This window comes from Schistocerca gregaria, chromosome X (genome assembly GCF_023897955.1).
Source record: "Schistocerca gregaria isolate iqSchGreg1 chromosome X, iqSchGreg1.2, whole genome shotgun sequence".
In the NCBI taxonomy this organism is placed as follows: domain Eukaryota; kingdom Metazoa; phylum Arthropoda; class Insecta; order Orthoptera; family Acrididae; genus Schistocerca; species Schistocerca gregaria.
The window spans coordinates 500549830-500572690 of record NC_064931.1 but is presented as its reverse complement, the minus strand read 5'-3'; the positions used below and the strand labels follow the sequence as shown (position 1 = coordinate 500572690).

The following is a 22861-nucleotide window of genomic DNA, read 5'->3' as shown; positions in this document are numbered from 1 at the left end:
TCAGGGTGAGGGTTCAGGGAGAGCCCTAGACAGAAAAAATTACCGATAATGCACAGATAGTTGCAGTTGACAGTGTGGATGACATTTTGGCCCATACAGAAAATCTGAGAATGCATCAAGTTCCAACAGCAGTATGCTTCCCAAAAAAGGGCCCACAAATTCAATATGCACCCTGTCATAAAGGTGCTCCAGAACTGGTCAAAGGAAAACCGATGTATCATCAGCAGAGCCTGGTTCTCTGCACAGCTCACATGTCCTCACCCATTATGTAAGGTATTACAATTGATTGCTAGGAGTGCATGTGATGCCACATCAAAGCCTTCATACAGGACATACCGCAGTGCCATGCGTGCAGCAACTGGAGTATGCAAAGATGCAATACAAGAGGAATGACCTCTTGACACTTCTGCTCATTTGTGGCCGGCATGAGGATCCCCTGGACAATGTCAATCTCACCTGACAGAAGAAAAAATCTGCACTACGCCAAATCTGTTCCTGAAAGACTGCACTCAGGCCATCCACTCTGGACTGCTCAAAAAATTTTCCAGAATAATAAGTGGATGGCTGTGGTCATCACAACCTTCTCTGATGTCAAAGGTAAATCCAGCAATATCTGCTGCAAGGTACTGTACAATGTGAAAACTAGAGCCTCCTATCGGTGAAACTCTGGATCAAGTCCTACTGGCAACTGCGATAGACCATCTACACTAGCGTCATAAGTGGTGGACCATTAACAAATGGTATAGTGATAGGTACTGAAAAAGAGGGCCTTCCTTTGTGGCTTTGAACAAGGGCTGAATAAGGAAACTAGGGGACTGTGGTCAGTAATGAGTAGGAACTTTGTTCCGTACAAAATACATGAAATTTTTTGATGTCGAAAATGACAGCCAGGAAATCTTTTTCCACCTGTGAATAGTTATGTTGTGCTGCAGAAAGTGCCTTTGCTGCATAAACAATGGGCCACTTGGTTCCATCTGGGTCCCAATGCATCAGAACTGTGCCAATACCATATCAGGACACATAAGCAGCCAGGGTTAGTCGTTTACCTTGCATAAAGGAAGCAAAGCAGGGAGCAGAGCAGAAAGACTGCTTGAGCGACTGAATGTATTTTGTCAACTATCTGGAAACCAAAAACAGGAAAACACTGCAACCCAAGAATATTTTATGCTAATGGTGAATTAATTACTACCAATGTAAGTTGTCATTCCATATTCTTATAATGAGCGGAGCATAGAAACTTTGGCTAAAGAAGGGTAGGACAACACCAATGCCCCAGCCTGTATATGAGGTAGCACACTGGGGACACACTCAAACTTACTCTTGAGTGAGAGACCTAGCAGGTTGCTTGTGGGGTGCTTGTAGTACTGGTTAAACTATAGCCATGCCACCATCACATTGGTTTGAAAACCAAAATACTGTGTGAGCAGCTGACAAAGTTCCTCAAAGTCAGGTTTCTTAGACTCAGTACAGGGCTTTGAATTCTGCACAAATTCATACAACCATACACTGCTGGACAATAAGAAGGCAGCCCTATCAACTGGATCAGTGACATGTCTCACTTGGCAGTGCAGCAAGAAATGGCACAGGTGATGCAGCACTGGGGTAGCTGGGATGAAGGCATCTCTGCAAACACCTGGCTTGCTGCCACAGTGACCTCTATACACAGAAATTCTGCTTCCTTTTGAGAAGTTCCTACTGCAGCACTTGATGTTGCTCCTGTAGGTGCTCCTGTAGGTGCAACTGTTTCTGCCAGTATTGAGAAAATGCTGGGCCCATGGTGGCCATAAATTAACTCTGTGAAAAAGAAAAGTGTTCCATGCACAACCCCATCCTCATCACCACTTTTTATATGCGCAGGCATGAAAACTCCATGATACAATCATTCTTAGCAAAAAACATTACTGTTCTAGCTGACAGTCACTTGACTACAAGCCCAGGGAGCTGAACCCAGTAACAGGGGCAAACAATTGATGTGTGAGTAGTCCACAGGTGAGCAGAAAGTCCTAACAATGCCCAGAGAGGATCACAGAACAAAGAAAATGCAATCAGCATGAGTAATTGAGTAACTAAGCACACAGGAAACAGAGTACAGAATAAGGTGGAGACCAGGTTCTAAGTACCGATAGTTGATTCTCCTGTAAGAACAACCAGTTAAGCAGGTAAACACTTAGGTCAGGGACTCTGTCTATACATCTTATGCACACCCCCCTTTGCAGCATTCTGCACCATTCCACTGTGATACACATACCAGATCACCTGCATCCATCTTTATTTCCACTGGTGGGGATACTAAAGAATTATACAAGTAACTAAGAATTATACAAGTAACTAAGCACACAGGAAACAGAGCACAGCACAAGGTAGAGGCCAGGTTCTAAGTACCGATAGTTGATTCTCCTGTAAGAACAACCAGTTAAGCAGGTAGACACTTAGGTCAGGGACTCTGTCTATACATCTTATGCACATCCCCCTTTGCAGCATTCTGCACCATTTCACTATGATACACATACCAGATCATCTGCATCCATCTTTATTTCCACTGGTGGGGATACTAAAGAATTATACAAGTAACATGACAGACAGTCATTCTCTTCAGTGCACAGCAAAGAGTCATGCACAACTATAGGGCTAAGTTTTAAGACTTTCAATTTATTAATTCTCATTATCTTGTGTTTCTGCATCACATAGCTTGAAAAGAGTAAAATATTATATACTCCTTGTGGACAATGAAAATGTCCATGTGCATAATGCAAGAAGAAAGAAACAACACTGGAATTTCATATAATCTAAAAATAGGCTCTATCACTGCTAAAGTAGAGTGGCAAAAAACTGTTACAAAGACTGAAAATTTAGTGTTACTACTGGTACTCAAGGCAGAAAGAAAGGAAGACTGGGATTTAATCTCTGATCAACATCAAGGTCATTAGCAACAAAGCACAAGCTCAGACTGCTTCAAGTGTGGGGATAGAAATTGACAGTACCCTTTCAAAGGAATCGTAGAAGCATTTGCCTGGAGTGGTTTTGGGAAATCACGGAAAGCCTAAATCTGGATGGCTGGACATGGATTACAACCAGTCCAGTATGTACCACCTTGTTTGGTGTTAGTTTGTGTATTGTGTGTGTATTGAACCGGGGACCTAAAAACGACAGAGAGGTTTCATCCCTGCCGTAGCCCTGAGTGGTTCACAACCCCACAACAGGCTACAGCAGTCCACTCACCCCACTGCTGCCCCACACCAAACCCAGTGTTATGTTGTGTGGTTAGGCTGCCAGTGGACACCCCCCCCCCCCCCCCATCTCCACCCCCTACCACCACCCCCACCCCCACCCCCCGGGAATGTCTCATACCAGATGAGTGTAACCCCAAATGTTTGCGTAGTAGAGTAATTATGGTGTACGTGTATTTGGAGACAGATAATCGTTGACGTAGTGTAACTGAAGCACAATAAGGGGAACCAGCCCACATTTGCAGAGGCACATGGAAAACCAACTTAGAAACCATCCACAGGCTGGCTGGCACACCGGACCTTGGCACTAATCCACTGGGCAGACTCGTGCCGGGGACTGGCACACCTTCCTGTGTGGGAAGCATGCTGCTAGCTGGGCGGGCTTGGTGTTAATGCTGAAAATTATCTTAAACAAGAATAGTATTGTACAGAGAAAAGAAATATGATGCACAAAGGATACTTCATAAGTGTGTTGATGTGCAAATGTGCAACTAAAGAAGGAATACTGAAGTGCAGATGTAAGTAACTGACATTTGAATATGTATGTGAAGATATTATAGTAATAATTATCTTATCTTACCTTGACAAGTTACTATATACACATCCTGTAGATGACATAGTGAGATAAAGTAATACCACAATCAAAATATCTATTCACAGTTCTTCCTATTCACAACATGATAGAAAACTTCAACAATTCCTAAATTTGAATTCCTTAAACTAAAGCCTAGATGTCTCCAGAAATTCAAAGAATTTTTATTACCAGATTTAATATGTATTTTACTAACTAAATATATAATTACAGTAGTTGAATTTGTTTAATTCTAAGCATAAATCTATCCACAAAACAAGTATGAATGATACACAGGATACTCACCATAAGTCTTCCTGCATCCATGACTAGTATTCTGTCTGCATCTATCACTGTGTGAAGTCTGTGAGCTATAATTAGAACAGTGCAGTTGTCAAACTTTCTTCTCATGGTTTTCTGGATCAGTGCATCTGTCCTGCAATATTCAAGGAATTTTAAAAATAAAGGTCAAGAAACTTAAATGGCTTACATATTTATAAACATAGGCTTCTGCAGTCACTGTCACATTCATTAAAATTTTTCTGTGTTTGTGACCGCATTGTCAATGTCATGATGTAACCCATCCAACAAAATTTTTCTGGGTTTGTGACCACATTGTCTATGTATATATTGACAATGCAGTCACAAACCCAGAAAAATTGTATTGAATGGGTTATATATTTCTTTCTGTTATTTTTCAGGATTACTTTCCTGTACTGTAGTTAATGTTCTTAGATGACAATGGAAATTTATAATACATTAAGGGGCAGCAGATTTTGTATTTGAGTTACTAGTAGCAAAAAGAATGTAATATTCAACATATTGTCAGCACATACATTTGCAACAAATATTGTAACACATGTTTTTGTATTGTTGTTGTGGTCTTCAGTCCAGAGACCGGTTTGATGCACACTTCTTCATATCCCAGTACCTACTCCAACCTACATCCTTCTGAATCTGTTTAGTGTATTCATCTCTTGGCCTCCCTCTACAATTTTTACCCTCCAAGCTGCCCTCCAATACTAAATTGGCGATCCCTTGATGTCTCAAAATGTGTCCTACCAAGCGATCCCTTCTTCTAGCCAAGTATTGTATTATGTCTTCAAATAGAATTGTCTGCACTGATGAAGTCTGTCTGATATGCAGGAGTGAAGACCTTACTTTCTGCTGTCTGTGTAAGATGTCTTTACTATATGAGCAGTCATTGATAAATGAGATCTCTTTGTAAACTTTAGTCCTTGATGCAATAACAACTACTGCCTGTTAAAAATTACTTTTGGATTCACACATTGACAGAAGCACATAGGGGTTTGGAGGAGAGTTGCCATACCACACATGAAACACATGCATGCCTTACATTTCATTCAAATTGCTCAAGCTCACAAATTATTCAATGTACAAAGATGGAACTGGCGTCAGTATGTTCTGGGAGAGCTGCACTAAGTTTTGATTTTCATTTTATTTACTGCAGAAAACTATTAAGACAATATAAGGATAGTTTAAGAAAAGACATTTCCTGATAAAGCTACTGAGTTTTTGACATTCAGTAAATATTATTATTATTGAATGAATAAATTATGGAAACAAAGTCTTAATTAGTAAATTGTATTTCCATCTGCTCAAAATGATAGTTCTGCCATAAATCTCTAATACAAGATAATTTGAGTCCAATATCACTCATAATGCTGTGCTCATGTTTCAAATACTTAGCAGTCAACTGTTTGGCTTCATTATAAGAAATATATAGCTATGTTTATAATTAACTTGTTACCATGTTTTCTGACATGGTATTATAGTTATACTTAACATAAAAAAGATTGTGTTTGTTAATCATTGTTCAGAAACTTATCTATTTGGTTTGGAAGAAAGACACTACTTCAGTATTGCAATAATTATAGTGCAAACAGTGAGTGAGATTTATTTTGTGTGATAAAGACTGAATCCTGGGATGACCTTCATGCAGCCTTAGTTGCAGATAATAGCCCCTTCTTGTTAATACTCAAAACTTACAGTATTATAACTTTTGTCCCTTGATGCGGGCAGTGCAAAACATGTCTTCCAATAACATGATTATTATGAATATCAGATAATCACTCACAATAAGCACATTTTGGAATACTGCCATCATCAAGTGCTCCTGCATGTGATTGCATTGCTTCCATGAACTGTCTTTTTGTAGGATTATGAGTTTCTCCTTAGATGTATGCTAGAGAGACATATCTAACTTTAGTCAGTTTTTACGCATGCTGTTTTTCTCTTGGCAGCTTGGATAACATGTAATATTACTGATCCCAACTGTCAAGAGAAAACTAGCATACATAAAAATTGACTAAAGTCAGATACATGTCTCCACCTTACATATGAGGAGAAACTAATAATTCTACAAAAAGACAGGACATTGCAATAACAATATTACATGCAACAGCACATGATGATGGCAGTATGCCAAAATGGGCTCATTGTGAGTGATTTATAAAATAAAAACCATTTAAAGGGCTGTGTAGCTGGCTGATATTCAAATTAATCATGTCATTACAATAATACACTCCTGGAAATTAAAATAAGAACACCGTGAATTCATTGTCCCAGGAAGGGGAAACTTTATTGACACATTCCTGGGGTCAGATACATCACATGATCACACTGACAGAACCACAGACACATAGACACAGGCAACAGAGCATGCACAATGTCGGCACTAGTACAGTGTATATCCACCTTTCGCAGCAATGCAGGCTGCTATTCTCCCATGGAGACGATCGTAGAGATGCTGGATGTAGTCCTGTGGAACGGCTTGCCCTGCTATTTCCACCTGGCGCCTCAGTTGGACCAGCGTCCGTGCTGGACGTGCAGACAGCGTGAGACGACGCTTCATCCAGTCCCAAACATGCTCAATGGGGGACAGATCCGGAGATCTTGCTGGCCAGGGTAGTTGACTTACACCTTCTAGAGCACGTTGGGTGGCACGGGATACATGCGGACGTGCATTGTCCTGTTGGAACAGCAAGTTCCCTTGCTGGTCTAGGAATGGTAGAACGATGGGTTCGATGACGGTTTGGATGTACCGTGCACTATTCAGTGTCCCCTCAACGATCACCAGAGGTGTACGGCCAGTGTACGAAATCGCTCCCCACGCCATGATGCCAGGTGTTGGCCCTGTGTGCCTCGGTTGTATGCAGTCCTGATTGTGGCGCTCACCTGCACGGCGCCAAACACCATCATTGGCACCAAGGCAGAAGTTACTCTCCTCGCTGAAGACGACACGTCTCCATTCGTCCCTCCATTCACGCCTGTCGCGACACCACTGGAGGTGGGCTGCAAGATGTTGGGGCGTGAGCAGAAGACGGCCTAACGGTGTGCGGGACCGTAGCCCAGCTTCATGGAGACGGTTGCGAATGGTTCTCGCCGATACCCCAGGAGCAACAGTGTCCCTAATTTGCTGGGAAGTGGCGGTGCGGTCCCCTACGGCACTGCGTAGGATCCTACGGTCTTGGCATGCATCCGTGCGTCGCTGCGGTCCGGTCCCAGGTCGACGGGCACGTGCACCTTCTGCCGACCACTGGCGACAACATCGATGTACTGTGGAGACCTCACGCCCCACGTGTTGAGCAATTCGGTGGTACGTCCATCCGGCCTCCCGCATGCCCACTATACGACCTCACTCAAAGTCCGTCAACTGCACATACGGTTCACGTCCACGCTGTCGCGGCATGCTACCAGTGTTAAAGACTGCGATGGAGCTCCGTATGCCATGGCAAACTGGCTGACACTGACAGCGGCGGTGCACAAATGCTGTGCAGCTAGCGCCATTCGACGGCCAACACCGCGGTTCCTGGTGTGTTCGCTGTGCTGTGCGTGTGATCATTGCTTGTACAGCCGTCTCGCAGTGTCCGGAGCAAGTATGGTGGGTCTGACACACCGGTGTCAATGTGTTCTTTTTTCCATTTCCAGGAGTGTATAATCAGGCCACCCAGATACATAAAATGCACACTCCAGACATGCAGCTGAAACCATCTGCGCATCTTTTATGCGATGGCAATAGGAAAACTCCAGTGACATTACTTTCTTCCCTATCCCAGTTGCCTGAGTTGTCACTGTCAATGTCGCTATTTAACAAAATGCTCATATCATGCACTGAATTTTTTGAAATAACTTCATTCACCAATTCATTTTCCATTATTCATGATATATGACTGATGAATTTCTTCCAGTCTTCAGAGGCAACTTTCCTAACAGCTTCATTATCAAGTGGTTTGACTGCAGTTTTCAAAATTATTGCTGACAATGTGACCTTCAGTTTGGGACCACACCAGTTCTGTTGGGTTGAAATGGCAGTGATTAGTTGATAGACTAATGACTTTATGCCCATATGTTTTGGCAACTTGTTGATTTCATATCCAGGGAACTGTGGTTTATGAAGAAATATTAGTTCCATAAGCTCCACCTTTTTAAGATCATCACTTACTTCAATGTTGCAACACTGAAGCTAATCGGTTATCTCCTTACACTTTCCTTATGGACAGTGTCTTTTCAGTAACAACACAATGGTAGAGAGCATTATTAAGAACAATCGATGACAGTACAGGCACATAACACATAAACAATTTCCCTTGACTGACCTTATGGGGTAATCCCATGGCCAAGATAGTGATACTGAACTTTCCTAGTGAATAGTATTCGATAGACTTGCCTCTGCCATTGTTCAGCATCAGAAAAACAAACAAAAGTAATGACAGATATAATATTAACTGTGCAACTGTAAGAAAAGAAAAGAAATAAATCGTATAGGATGTCAGCCAGTCAGGGATGTTTTAGGGAACTTGTTAAAAAACATTTATTTCAAAGGGACCAGCTGTATCTTTGAAGCATTTCCACAATGTGAGCTCTCACAGTTGTACATGTGCCTGATGCAAAATATAAGCATCAGTGTCATGCCAGTCATCCTATTGTTACTGAATAATTTAACATTGTGCCACAATTTCTGCTTGCTGACAAAACTAGCTACATGCTCTATCCAAATGACCAATAGGTGACATGGGAGATGAGTCACATTTGTAGTTGCTGGAGCATCTTGCAGATCAGGTTGCAGCATAGACACTTCAGCTTTCAATCAGATTGAAGGCCTCCCACAGTCTGTCCCTGGCCCCATTTACTAGAACCAGCCACTAGTGACACAAATGTGAACTGCCTCTGCCCCCTTCCTTTTATATTATTCGTATCACAACTATATGGAGAGTTGGCCTTCACTCACAGCCAAAGTGAGACATTTTGTGCACCATAATTTCAGAATACACTAAAGGTTCAACTAATTTAACACTTTAATTTCAAGTCACCTCCCTTCTGACACCTCCCTCTTCTTTTATGCTTGCATATTTGATGTCATTCAATCTGAAGAGGGACCACAAAAGTTTGGTTCACATTCAAGACAGTGTGGCTAGTTATAAAGGGCTGCCATCATTAATCCAGATGGGCAGGGAGCAGCAGTTGTGCCTTGCCATGTTGTCTGTGGTGCACTGCATTGGCACATTGGAACACATCTGGTGCAGAATCCAGCTCACTGCCTGTCCACCAGCCAGGCAGCACAGCTACAATTTCACAGTGCCACACTTGGTCTGAACACATGTACCCATATGCGATTAGTACCAGTTTTAGATTAAAGCTTTCTCCACTACACTCTTAGCTGCACCTCTCTGGAGTGCCCCAGCCTGATGTGATACTTCTGTATGATAATGTGAACTTATCCATAAGACAGCAATTGCTTTCCTGTTCAAAACAGGTAAACTCTAAGTTCTAAATATTTTAATCACTCCACAACTATGAATCTGATTCAGAAGACTGAAATGCCAATGAACTTGACTCTTTTAGAGCTACAATATGAGCAGCAGAAAGTACCATTTGTAAAAGCAAAGGTGATGCTGTTATCTCTATAAATAATACACCTATGAATAAAGACTATGTGTCATTTAGTGATGACTTTTTCACAAGTGGTTCTGTCTCTATGTTGAAGCTAATCTTTGGAACTACTGAAGGAATTTTGGTAAGATTTTCTTTTATAGATACACTGACTCATGAGTAAGGTATACAATTTATAAATATTTTGTGTAAATTGACTGAACTGTGATGAACATCACCACTGTTATAATGATGGCATTGTCATTCAGTCATGTGTAGGACTCTGCTTTGCTTGGCACAATACAGCCCCAGTTAACCTGAGGGTATGCGCTCTGCTTCATCTGAAGTACTGACAAGGAGGAAAATGTGTTCAGTGCAGTGCGGTCAGCATATTTTGTGTGAATGTGAGTGTCACACTAGTGACCTAAAAATCTCAAGAAAACAAGTAAAATCTTTGGTTGGTTTTTATATACCAAGAAAAGGTTTTGAACTAGTACCACAAACAATACAATGGCAAGCTCTATGTGAATAATATGTCTCCAGGTACTAGACACAGCTTATCATGGACATGTAAAACCATGTCCAATCTTGTGTCAAAAGTTCTGCAGATGTATCAAAAAGTTTTGATGTTAATTTAGGTGTCCATTAGAGAAGCACCCAAGTCTCTATTGTTTCTACATCTCCATCTACCCAGATACTCTGTAAGCCACTGTACAGTACATGGCAGAGGGAACCCTATGCCACTACTTGTCATTTCCTTTCCTGCTCCACTCACAAACAGAGCAAGGGAAAAACAACTATCTATAGGCCTCCATGTGATCGCTAATTTCTCATATCTTATCTTCATGGTCCTTAAGTGCAATGTATGTTGGTGGCAGCTGAATTGTTTGGCAATCAACTTCAAATGTTGGTTCTCTAAATTTTCTCAATAGTGTTTCTCAAAAAGAACATGGCCTTTCCTCCAGGGATTCCCATTTGAGTTCCAGAGGCATCTCCATAACACTTATATGTTGTTCCAACTGACTACTAACAAAACTAGCTGCCCACTTCTAAATTGCTTCAATGTCTTCCCTTAATATGGCTTGGTATAGATCCCAAACACTCAATCAGTACTCAAGAATAGGCCACACCAGTGTCCTATATGTGGTCTCCTTTCCTAAAATTCTCCCAATAAACAGAAGTTGACTATTTGCCTTATCTACTACAGTTCTCACATGTTCGTTCCATTTCATGTCACTTTGCAACGTTATGCCCAGATATTTGAAAGAGTTGACTGTGTTAAGGAGGACATTACTAATGCTGTATCCAAACATTACAGGTTTGTTCTTCCTACTCATCCACATTAACTTATATTTTTCCACATTTAGAGCTACCTGTCATTCATCACACCAACTCAAAATTTTGTCCAAGTCATCTTGTATTTTCCTACAGCCACTCAATTTGAAAACCTTGCTGTACACCACAGCATCGTTAGTAGGCAACTGCAGATTGCTGCCCACCCTGTCCGCCAAATCATTTACATATACAGAGAACAACAGTGGTCCTATCTCACTTCTGTGGGACTCTCCTGATGATACCCTTGTCTCTGATGAACACTCGTTGTCGACAACAACATCTATTACTTAAGAAGTCTTTGAGCCACTCACACATGTGCGAGCTTATTCCATATCCTCGTACTTTTGTTAACAGCTTGGAATGGGGCACCATGTCAAATGCTTTCCAGACATCTAGAAATATGGAATCTGACTGTTGCCTTTCATCATTAGTTCCCAGAAGATCCTGTGAGAAAAGGGCAAGCTGAGTTTCGCATGAGCAATGCTTTCTAAAACCATGCTGATCTGTGGATATAAGCTTCTCTGCCTCAAGAAAATTTACTACATTCATACTGAGAATATGTTCAAGGATTCTGCAACAAGCAGAAGTTAGGAATATTGGTATGTAATTTTGCCATCCATTATTTTACCCTTCTCATTTACTACAGATACCTATGCTTTTTACAGTTGCTTAGGTCTTTGCACTGGGTGAGAGATTCACAATACATGCAGGCCAGGTAAAGGGCCAATGTTTTGTAAAACCAAACTGGGATTCCATCTGGACCTGGTGATTTATTTGCTTTCAAATCTTTCAATTGTTTCTCTATGCCAGGGATGCTTATTGCTATGTCATCCATACAGGAGTCCATCTGATGGTCAAATGACAGTATGTGTGATTCCCCTGGTTGAAAGATGTCTTGAATATGAAATTTAAAACTTTGGCTTTTGTTTTGCTATCTTCAACTGCCACACTAGACTGGTCAACAAGGGACTGAATGGAAACCTTAGACCCACTCAGCAATTTTGCATAGGACCAGCATTTTCTCGTGTTCTCTGCCACATCTTTCACTAAGGTGTGATGTTGGTACTTGTTGTACACTTTTTGCATAGATCTTTTCACAGATGCATGAATCTTTACTATCACTTGTCATCATCTAGGCATTCTCTTTTGAACTGAGAGTGCAACAGCCTCTGCTTCCTTGGCATCCACCAAATTTCTTGATTAATCCATGGTGGGTCTTTACCATCCTTTATCCACTCACTCCACACCATGATTTACAATCTGCTTAAACTTTGCCCATAATTCCTCTACATAAATCTTACTGGAACTAAGTGATATTAATTCATTGTCTAAGTGAGATGTTAATAACTGCTTATCTGCTCTGTCCAACAGAAACACTCTACTAGCTTTTTTCACTGATTTATTAATTTTTGTAATTATAGTTTCTATAATGACATCTTGATCACTAATTCCCATTTCTATACTGATATTGTTGATAAGGTATGGCCTATTTGAAGCTAAAAGGTCTAAGATACTTCCACTGCATGTGGGCAGCTGAGTTAGCTGCTCAAGACAATTTGCAGAAAAGGTGTACGAAAGTTTTTCACATGACTGCCTTTCTGTACCACCTGCAATGAACCTATAAACATTCCAGTCTATACTCAGCAGGTTAAAGCTGCCTGCAACTAGTAGTGCATGATCAGGGTATTATGCGCTATTCACCATAGACTTTCTTTGAATGACTCTAGAACTGTCACAGCAGAATTGGGTGGCCAGCAAAAACATCCAACAATTAACTTGCTTTCACTTAGACCTGCTATATGTGGCCAGATGACTTCACAGTCACACTCAACTTTGACCTCAATAGAGCTTTTTTTTTTTTTTTTTTTTTTTTTTTTTTTGAGTGCAGTGAACACACTACTTCCTATGGATGGCCTCTAATCTGTCTTTTCAATATACATTCCATGATTCGCTAAATATCTCAGAGCTTTCCACTTCAGATTTCAGCCAGCACTCAGTCCCAAGAATAGTTTGCGTTCAAGAACTTTTCTGGAGGGTAGTAAATTCAGGGACTTTATTATAAATACTTAGACAGTTTGCTGATAAAATTATGACAGTTGAAGTGTCTTTAATCTGAATACTGTTTGACTTTTCTTGCTGCATATTGACTAGCGAGCACCACAAACTACTGCCCTGCCTAGCCTAAAAAACCCCATGTGCACTCCGCAACTACTCTGCTACCTGACTACCTGTAGTGCACTACTGACCTACCAGGGTAAGTCCTACAAATACCCACACAATAATGCAGGTCTAAAAATCTGCAGCCATGACTGTGACATAGTCAATGAAGCTTTTGGTTGAGTCCCTCCACTAGGCTCCAAATCAAAGGACCCTGATCAGCTCTGGGAATGATGCTGAAAACTGTGAGCTCTGCTTGCACCTCACACATGAGGCCAGCAGTCTTCGCCATCTCTGCCAGTCACATGTATGACCACTCAGACATGTATGACACCTCAGAACCCATGCAACAGGTGTCATTGGTGTTGAGGTGAGCCAGAGCATGCAGATGAGTGCACCCTGCATGCTTGATATAGTAATGAATTACCTGGTCACAAAGATACAGAAACCTACACTAAGGAATCCTTTATAGGGTGATAATGTACCCATTATATCTGATAACAGGCAGGAAATTCAAGAGAACCTTGAGGAATTGAAGAAGACACCTGAAACATACAACTTGCATATCATTACAACATGAACCGAGTTCATGATGTGCAACTACAGCTTCAATGTCACAAAAATCACAGATATCAAAATTGATCCATGAATTAAAAGTTTTTAAACTATCAAGGATCAGTAGCATCAGAGGATCTATCAACTGAAGCCAACATAACTGTGCTTGGAACAAGTGGCATATGCTTAAGTGCTTCTGTGAGATGTGTAAATGCCTGTAAAGCAAAATTGGCAAAATGGATGTAAGACCAGGCTAGTTAGGTCTGGAAAGAAAATTAGGGTGGGAGAAGTAACATATGAGGTGTTTTTTAAAGTCATCCATCCCCTAACATGAATATCTGATGACCATGAAATGAAGAAGTTCCTTCCCATAGCTACAAATGCGAGAGGGAGAGGAAGACCTCAAACTAGTTGGCTAACAGATATAAAAATTGGCACGACGAACCTAAACCATAGGGAGGATAATGACTTTTGCTTTATTGCAAAAGCCAACTGTGAATAACCCAAAAAGTTTAGGACATTCAGTCATTCATACAAGAAAAATAGGAATACAGAGTTTTAATTTGTGTGATTTCCTTCACACAGAGTATAATAACATCTTTCTTACTCAAGATCAACATTAGCAGTTGCTTCGTCCAGCACTATGATTTTGTTGTTCCTGAGTATTGCTCGAGCTAAGCATATCAGCTGTCTTTGTCCAACACTGAAATTACTTCCCCCTTCTGTCACAGGATCCTCTAGACTCTGCACACTGCTTTTTAATTCCACCTGAAAATATGGAAAGGGCATATGAAAACAGAACAATCACTTATTAATTTAGGCAGAAATAATAAAGATATAGTTTTAAAATAATAATATATCACAAACATTAAAATTATTTAGACTGAATTTTGTATATTACATACAATTAAAAAATCAGAATAGATTATTGTGCAGTACCATAATGCTTTTTGAGGAATCAATTTACACAACAGAAATGTTCTATGAATAGCATTCCTTTCTGAGATGAACCAGATGTTAGAACAGAATAGAACAGAATGGAATAGTTATTGTCACTGCACTGTTAAGGGGTTTATTATTCATATTTAACTTCTGATTCCTATGTGATGGAAAAAAAAACAGCTGTGTCAATGTTCTGCACACACAGCTATTCTTACACTGTCTTCTTTATGACTGTATTCTCTGTACGTATATTAAGCTCAAATGTCACCTATTCCTTTTTAGAGCTGACTGTTTGCTGTTCTTATCTGTGTCAATAAGATAAGTTTGTCTTCAGTTATTGTTTTTAGCAGACAAAGTTTCCCCCGTGAACATAGTATACTTCCAGCTATTAAGACCAATAGTAGATATGTGGCTGTTGTCATAGATGTACAAGCAACCGATGTGAAGTGCCCAGTTTCAGACCAATTTCCATAATCACCACCTTACCTGAAGTTATGGAGTTTGTAATGAAATGCCAGTTACAAAATTACTTCAAAGACAATAAACCCTTTCAGAACACACAGCAAGGTTTTTGGAAGGCAAAATTGATGGCTACAGCAGCAATTGACTTAGTTACGAAGATAAAGCAAGGGTGAGAAAACAGGGAAAGTGTGGCACTGACACTCTGTGATCTCAGCAAGGCATTTGACGGCATCACACACAAATTAATGCTTAGTAAATTAAAGTGTTACAGTATCGGAGATATGGTGCTAGCTACTCTTCAATCCTGTCTTGAAAATCTAAAGCAGGTAGTACCAGTGCATGGTGCAATCTCCCAAATACCAAACGTGGAGCATGGAGTACCCCATGGGTCCATCATAGGACCTCTCCTCTTCCTTATTTATGTCAACAATCTGGATTGTAACAATCAAAAGTGCTGATGACACCACTCTTTTTGTGAAAGGAAAAGCTCTGAAAGCAACAAATGTGCTCTTTGGAAACATCAAAGAATAGTTCATCAACAGTGAAATGAAACTGAATGAAGAAAAAACACATCTGATATGCAGTCTTAGCAATGTTGGATACCACAATAATATGGAGGCTGTCGAACTGCTGTGATTCATGACTGATAGCAAACTGTCAGTGAATGAGTGCACAGTATATGTGTGCTTTAACCTCCCCTGTGTAATGTACCTTGTGAGGAGGCTAAAAGGTGTGTTAACTGACCCATACCTTATAGCAGTGTATTATGCACTATTTCACAGTCACATAAATTATGAGGACACTCTGCAGGTTCCAAGGATGTATTAATGCTACAAAAGACAACAGTCAGAATCATGGTATCATGCAAAAGACTGGCGTACTGCAAGCCTATGTTTATCCAGCTGGGAATAATGACAATCTCAGTCAGTATGTGTTTTTATGGCTCAGCAGTGAATAGGGGATTTCAGCATCAGGCAACACACACATAATTATGACACCTGCAACAAGAGGAACATTAGTATACCAAGCTGTGAATTGTCTGGAGCAAAAGACAGTTTTCCAATAGTTGCTTTAAAAATGTTCAACTCATCGCCCAATGAAGAGCAATCCCTGCAACCGGTATCATTCAAAAGGAAATAGTGACCAAAGTAAATGGACAAAATAATACTGTTTCATCTTGTGTGTGGGTATTGTGAATATTTTTCCTTACATATAAGAAAAATGGTAAATAACTCATATTTATGTACATAATCTTGACGCAGTCTGACCAGCTATGTCAGGTAAATGACATAGATTTAGTAATAAAGCTAAATTATCACTGACAATTTGCCCTCTCTGGATGTGAGGTACACCCTACATGGTGGTAGATTAACAAACAATGCCACAATTCAATATTGCAGTGCCGGTGTTATTCTGATTATGATGCAAAGTTCCAATTCTGTGGTGACTACAGCTATTGTGAAATATATAAAATGTATTTGCAATTGCAAATAATGACAATCATCAGCTGTAGAATGGAATGACGACAATGAAAATTTGTGCTGGATCAGGACTTGAACCCGGATTTTCCACTTATCGCAAGCAGTCGCCTTACCATTTGGCTATCCATATATGAGTCACAGCCAGACCCAAACTTCCAAATGTTGTCAACCATGTATCTATGACCTAAACTTGTATACCCATTACGTATATTCCCGTACAGGTCAGATGTTGTACTTGAAAGTCACATGCCTGGTATTGGCAGAGAAAAACGATATTGCAGTGCCTGTGTTATTCTGATTATAATGCAAAGTTCCTTTGGACACAGTCCAGGTTCTAGATGCGTGGTTGACAACATTTAGGTCCGGCCATGAGTCATACATGGATAGCAAAATCGTAAGATGACCACTTACGATAAGCGAGAAATCTGAGTTTGAGTCCCAGTCTGATACAAATTTTCATTGTCATCTTTCCATTCTACAGCTGTGGGATGTACAACAAACATATCTGTTGGGACAGTGTGGCAAAAGCTGGTGTTAAGAGGCTATGGCAGAGAATGACCGATCAAATACCTTTGCTAACAGCATGACATTGCCTACAGCACCTCTCCTGGTCTTGTGACCATATTTATTGGACCATAGATGACTGGAAAAAATGGCCTGATGAGATGAGTTCTGATTTCAGTTGGTAAGAGCTGATGGTAGCGTTTGGATGGTGCAAATCTCTCAAAGCTATGGATCTAAGTTGTCAGAAAGGCACTGTGCAAGCTGGGGTGGCTCCATAAGGGTGTGGGCTGTGTTTACGTGGAATGGACTGGGTCTTCTGGTTCAATTAAACTGATCATTGACTGGAAATACTTATATTTGGCTACTTGTAGACCATTTGCAGCCATTCATGTACTTCATGTTCGCAAACAATGATGGAATTTTTATGGATGTCAATGCGCCACGTCATCAGGCCACAGCTGTTCGTAGCAGGTTTGAAGAACATTTCTAGACAAGTCAAGCAAATGATTTGTCCATCCAGATCACCTAACATGAATCTCATTGAACATTTATGGCACATAAGTGAGAGGCAAAAATCCACACTTGCAACACTTTTGTAATTATGGATGGCTATAAAGGTAGGATGGCTCAATATTTCTGCAAGGGACTTCCAAGGACTTGTTGAGTTCATGCCACATCGTGTTGCTGCACTATGCTGGGCAGTAGGAGGGAAAGCACCAGTAGAAAGGCACAATAAATAAAACACACAAACACACAGACAGAATTTCTAGCTTTCACAACCGACGGTTGCTTCTTCAGGAAAGAGGGAAGGAGAGGGAAAGACGAAAGGATGTGGGTTTTAAGGGAGAGGGTAAAGAGTCATTCCAATCCCGGGAGCGGAAAGACTTACCTTAGGGGGAAAAAAGGACAGGTGTACACTCGCACACACACACATATCCATCCACACATACACAGACACAAGCAGACATTTGTCTGCTTGTCTGTGTCTGTGTGTTTTATTTATTGTGCCTGTCTACCGGCACTTTCCCGCTTGGTAAGTCTTGGAATCTTTGTTTAAGATTCCAAGACTTACCAAGCGGGAAAGCGCCGGCAGACAGGCACATGAACAAAACACACAAACACACACACAGAATTACTAGCTTTCGCAACCGATGGTTGCTTCTTCAGGAAGGAGAGGGAAAGACGAAAGGATGTGGGTTTTAAGGGAGAGGGTCAGGAGTCATTCCAATCCCGGGAGCGGAAAGACTTCCCTTAGGGGAAAAAAAGGACAGGTGTACACTCGCGCACACACACACACACACACACACACACACACACACACACACACATATCCATCCGCACATACACAGACACAGTGTGTGTGTGTCTATATATATATATATATATATATATATATATATATATATATATATATATATATATATATATATATACCCAGTCAGTTGTTGCCTATACTTCCAGTATATATACATATCTTGGAATCTTTGTGTATATACACTCCTGGAAATGGAAAAAAGAACACATTGACACCGGTGTGTCAGACCCACCATACTTGCTCCGGACACCGCGAGAGGGCTGTACAAGCAATGATCACACGCACGGCACAGCGGACACACCAGGAACCGCGGTGTTGGCCGTCGAATGGAGCTAGCTGCGCAGCATTTGTGCACCGCCGCCGTCAGTGTCAGCCAGTTTGCCGTGGCATACGGAGCTCCATCGCAGTCTTTAACACTGGTAGCATGCCGCGACAGCATGGACGTGAACCGTATGTGCAGTTGACGGACTTTCAGCGAGGGCGTATAGTGGGCATGCGGGAGGCCGGGTGGACGTACCGCCGAATTGCTCAACACGTGGGGTGTGAGGTCTCCACAGTACATCGATGTTGTCGCCAGTGGTCGGCGGAAGGTGCACGTGCCCGTCGACCTGGGACCGGACCGCAGTGACGCACGGATGTACGTCAAGACCGTAGGATCCTACGCAGTGCCGTAGGGGACCGCACCGCCATTTCCCAGCAAATTAGGGACACTGTTGCTCCTGGGGTATCAGCGAGGACCACTCGCAACCGTCTCCATGAAGCTGGGCTACGGTCCCGCACACCGTTAGGCCATCTTCCGCTCACGCCCCAACATCGTGCAGCCCGCCTCCAGTGGTGTCGCGACAGGCGTGAATGGAGGGACGAATGGAGACGTGTCGTCTTCAGCGATGAGAGTCGCTTCTGCCTTGGTGCCAATGATGGTCGTATGCGTGTTTGGCGCCGTGCAGGTGAGCGCCACATTCAGGATTGCATACGACCGAGGCACACAGGGCCAACACCCGGCATCATGGTGTGGGGAGCGATCTCCTACACTGGCCGTACACCTCTGGTGATTGTCGAGGGGACACTGAATAGTGCACGGTACATCCAAACCGTCATCGAACCCATCGTTCTACCATTCCTAGACCGGCAAGGGAACTTGCTGTTCCAACAGGACAATGCACGTCCGCATGTATCCCGTGCCACCCAACGTGCTCTAGAAGGTGTAAGTCAACTACCCTGGCCAGCAAGATCTCCGGATCTGTCCCCCATTGAGCATGTTTGGGACTGGATGAAGCGTCGTCTCACGTGGTCTGCACGTCCAGCACGAACGCTGGTCCAACTGAGGCGCCAGGTGGAAATGGCATGGCAAGCCGTTCCACAGGACTACATCCAGCATCTCTACGATCGTCTCCATGGGAGAATAGCAGCCTGCGTTGCTGCGAAAGTTGGATATACACTGTACTAGTGCCGACATTGTGCATGCTCTGTTGCCTGTGTCTATATGCCTGTGGTTCTGTTAGTGTGATCATGTGATGTATCTGACCCCAGGAATGTGTCAATAAAGTTTCCCCTTCCTGGGACAATGAATTCACGGTGTTTTTATTTCAATTTCCAGGAGTGTATATATATATATATACTGGGTAGTAGATGCATTGAGTCATTGACATACATGCAAGCAAAACTGAAAAGTCTGCTAGCTTTTGGATAAATCCTTTTTTGGGCTAGAGTACACACACACACCCACACACCTGTTACACTATATTGTGCTGGCTGAATACACAATGCCGGAAGTTCAGGAGGTAGACTTGGGTGAGGAGTTGTGTCAGGTGGAGTAAGTGGGAGGATAAAAAGAGACAGGTATGAGAGAGGGTTGGGAATGGTGGCATATGTCTCTGATGGAGGCATCAGGGGTATGAGTTAGGAATGTGGGAGGGAGAGGTGACAGGTTCACAGGATAAGAATGTGACATATGAGTATCAGAAACAGTGAGTTTATGCAGCACATGGTGATGTGACGGAGTGGATTGGGAGGTGGTGAAAGGAAAAAGGAAAGGGAAGACAGTGTGGGTGGAGAGGGAAAGCAGAGACAAAATCATGATGATTAAAGGAATGAAGAATGTATTGCATGGATAACTTACATCTATACAGTACAGAAAAGCTGGCACGGGGGGAAAGGATCCAGATAGCATCAGGTGTGGAACAGCCTCTGAAATTAAGCATGTTGTGCTCAGCAGCATGTTCCACTATTGGATAATCAAATCTCCATCCAACTGTCTGTTGCATAGCCTCTCATACAAAAAATTTGAACCACATCCTTCACCAACTCTCGACTGTCCCCACCCCATTTCAATCTGAATCCTTACTTGACACTTTTCTATGTACACACTAACATTCCCAATGCCCACTGTCTTGCTGCTCTTGAACACTACCTCTTACAATATATCCTTCTGACTGAAGACTCACCTCCTTCCTGATACATATAATTAACTACAACCTCACATCAAACTATTTCTCCTTCGAATGGAATATCTATAAGCAGATCTGCAGTATGGTGATAGGCACCCATATGGTACCATCCTTATCCAGTCTGTTTATGAGCCACCTAGAGGAAGTGTCCCTAGCCTCCCAAAACCCCAAACCCCTTGTCTTGTTCATGTTCATTGATAATATTTTCATGATTGAGCTCCAAGTCAAGACACCCTATCCTCATTTCTCCACAGACTCAACAACTTCTCTCCTATTCACTTCATCTCATCCTGATCAGACCAATGTCCCACGTTCATGGTCATTTACCTCTACTTCTTAACAGCTCCAGGCTAACTTCTGTTTATATCAAGCCTAATAACCATCATTAGTAGCTGCATTCTGACTGCTGTCATCCCTTCCACACCAAAGAGTCACTCCTGTATAGTCAGGCCACATGTGGATGGTGCATCTGCAGTGATGAGAATTTTTGTGTGCATTATACTGAAGATCTCACAAAGGCTTTCACAGACATACACTATCCCTCAAACATAGTCCACAAACAGATTTCTTGTGCCATATCCTCACACATGTCTAATCTTTCCACTATTCCCAAGAACTGGCTGGAATGTAGCAATTGTACCATGTCCTCTTGCCAGGGCTTCAAATATACATCATAATGCCTAGAAATGAAGAATTTCCTATCCACAATCCTTGTCCTAAAATGGTAGTCCATGGCCCTCTCCACCTGCATAATATCCTGGTCCATACCCATTCACAAGCCCCTGCCATTGAGGTCATATCCCAGTGGAAGACCCAGGTGTAAGACCTGTCTGGTTCATCCACCCAGCACATTGTGTTCCAGCCCTGTCACAGATTTATCCTTTCCCATAAGAGGCAGGATAATCTGCAAAAGCAGCTATGTAGTACACCAGGTCTGCTGCAATTTCTGCACAGCATTTTATGTGGGCATGACGATTAACTACCTGTCCACTCGAATAAGTGGTGCTGCCAAACTGTGGACAAGAGCAGACTTGACCACCCAGTGGTGGCAGGTGCTGCTGAGCTTGATTGATTTCAGCAGTTGTGTCATGACCTGTGCCACCTGGATCCTTTTGACCAGAATCAGCTTTTCTGAATTACACAAATGGGAGTTGCCCTTTCAGTACATTCTTTATCCCCATAATCCTCCTGGCCTCAATCTCCACTAATCCCTTCCACCCACACCTTCTACCCCACAGTCATCCCTTTGCCCCATCATCTGTTCTGTCACCGCCTTCCATGCTTGCTTGTCATATTCCTATCCCATGCTCCTGCTGTCTCTCCCTCCCACATTCCTATCTCGTACATCTACTGCTTTCCTCAGTGCCATCCACCACCCTTCTCCAACCTTCCTTCCCATTCCTGGGCTCTTTTCTCCCCTCACCTACTCCACGTCACAAACCCTCACCTCAATCTATCTCCGAAACAGCAGCACTGTGTATTTATTGGGCACAATGTAATGGTACATGTGTGTGTATGTGCATATGTATGTATACTATAGCTCAAAAAAGGATTTGTCCAAAAGTTAGTGAAGTTTTCAGCCCTTTTCATGTATCTGTCAATGATTCAACACCTCTACTATCCAATGGGTTGTTATCTTTACTCCCAACTTATTTAGTTTCTGTAAAAACTTTTCATACTAACCTTAATATTGAATCAAAGGAGAAAAAGCACAGCTTCAGTATCACTGTGATAACTTACAGTATTCTACCAGCCTAGCATTAATCAATTCTTTTCACAGTAACTGTAGTTTACAACATGATTATTGTTTCATGTTTCATAAATATACTTACAATATGAATATTTTGGCAAAATGTAATTATGTTGACACAGACATTACCATAACTTTTATCAGTTTTAAGGTATCAGGGAGTAATTATGACAGTCAGAGACTAATTTCTTGACTGAAGAAAACAATTTCTTTTCTAGCCCAG

At 41.9% G+C, this 22861-nt stretch overlaps 1 protein-coding gene across 2 annotated transcripts in view; it reads right to left on the bottom strand.

The window, feature by feature from the left end:
• The window catches only part of LOC126298974 (ATP-binding cassette sub-family C member 4-like), a 251855-nt gene that overhangs the window by 14375 nt on the left and 214619 nt on the right, over nucleotides 1-22861 (bottom strand). For both annotated transcript variants that reach the window (XM_049990595.1, XM_049990594.1), the window contains exons 22-23: nucleotides 14345-14505; nucleotides 4105-4234 (exon numbers count right to left, since the gene is read on the bottom strand). In XM_049990595.1, coding sequence (XP_049846552.1) covers nucleotides 4105-4234; nucleotides 14345-14505 — 291 coding nt within the window. The remainder of the gene's footprint in view (nucleotides 1-4104; nucleotides 4235-14344; nucleotides 14506-22861) is intronic.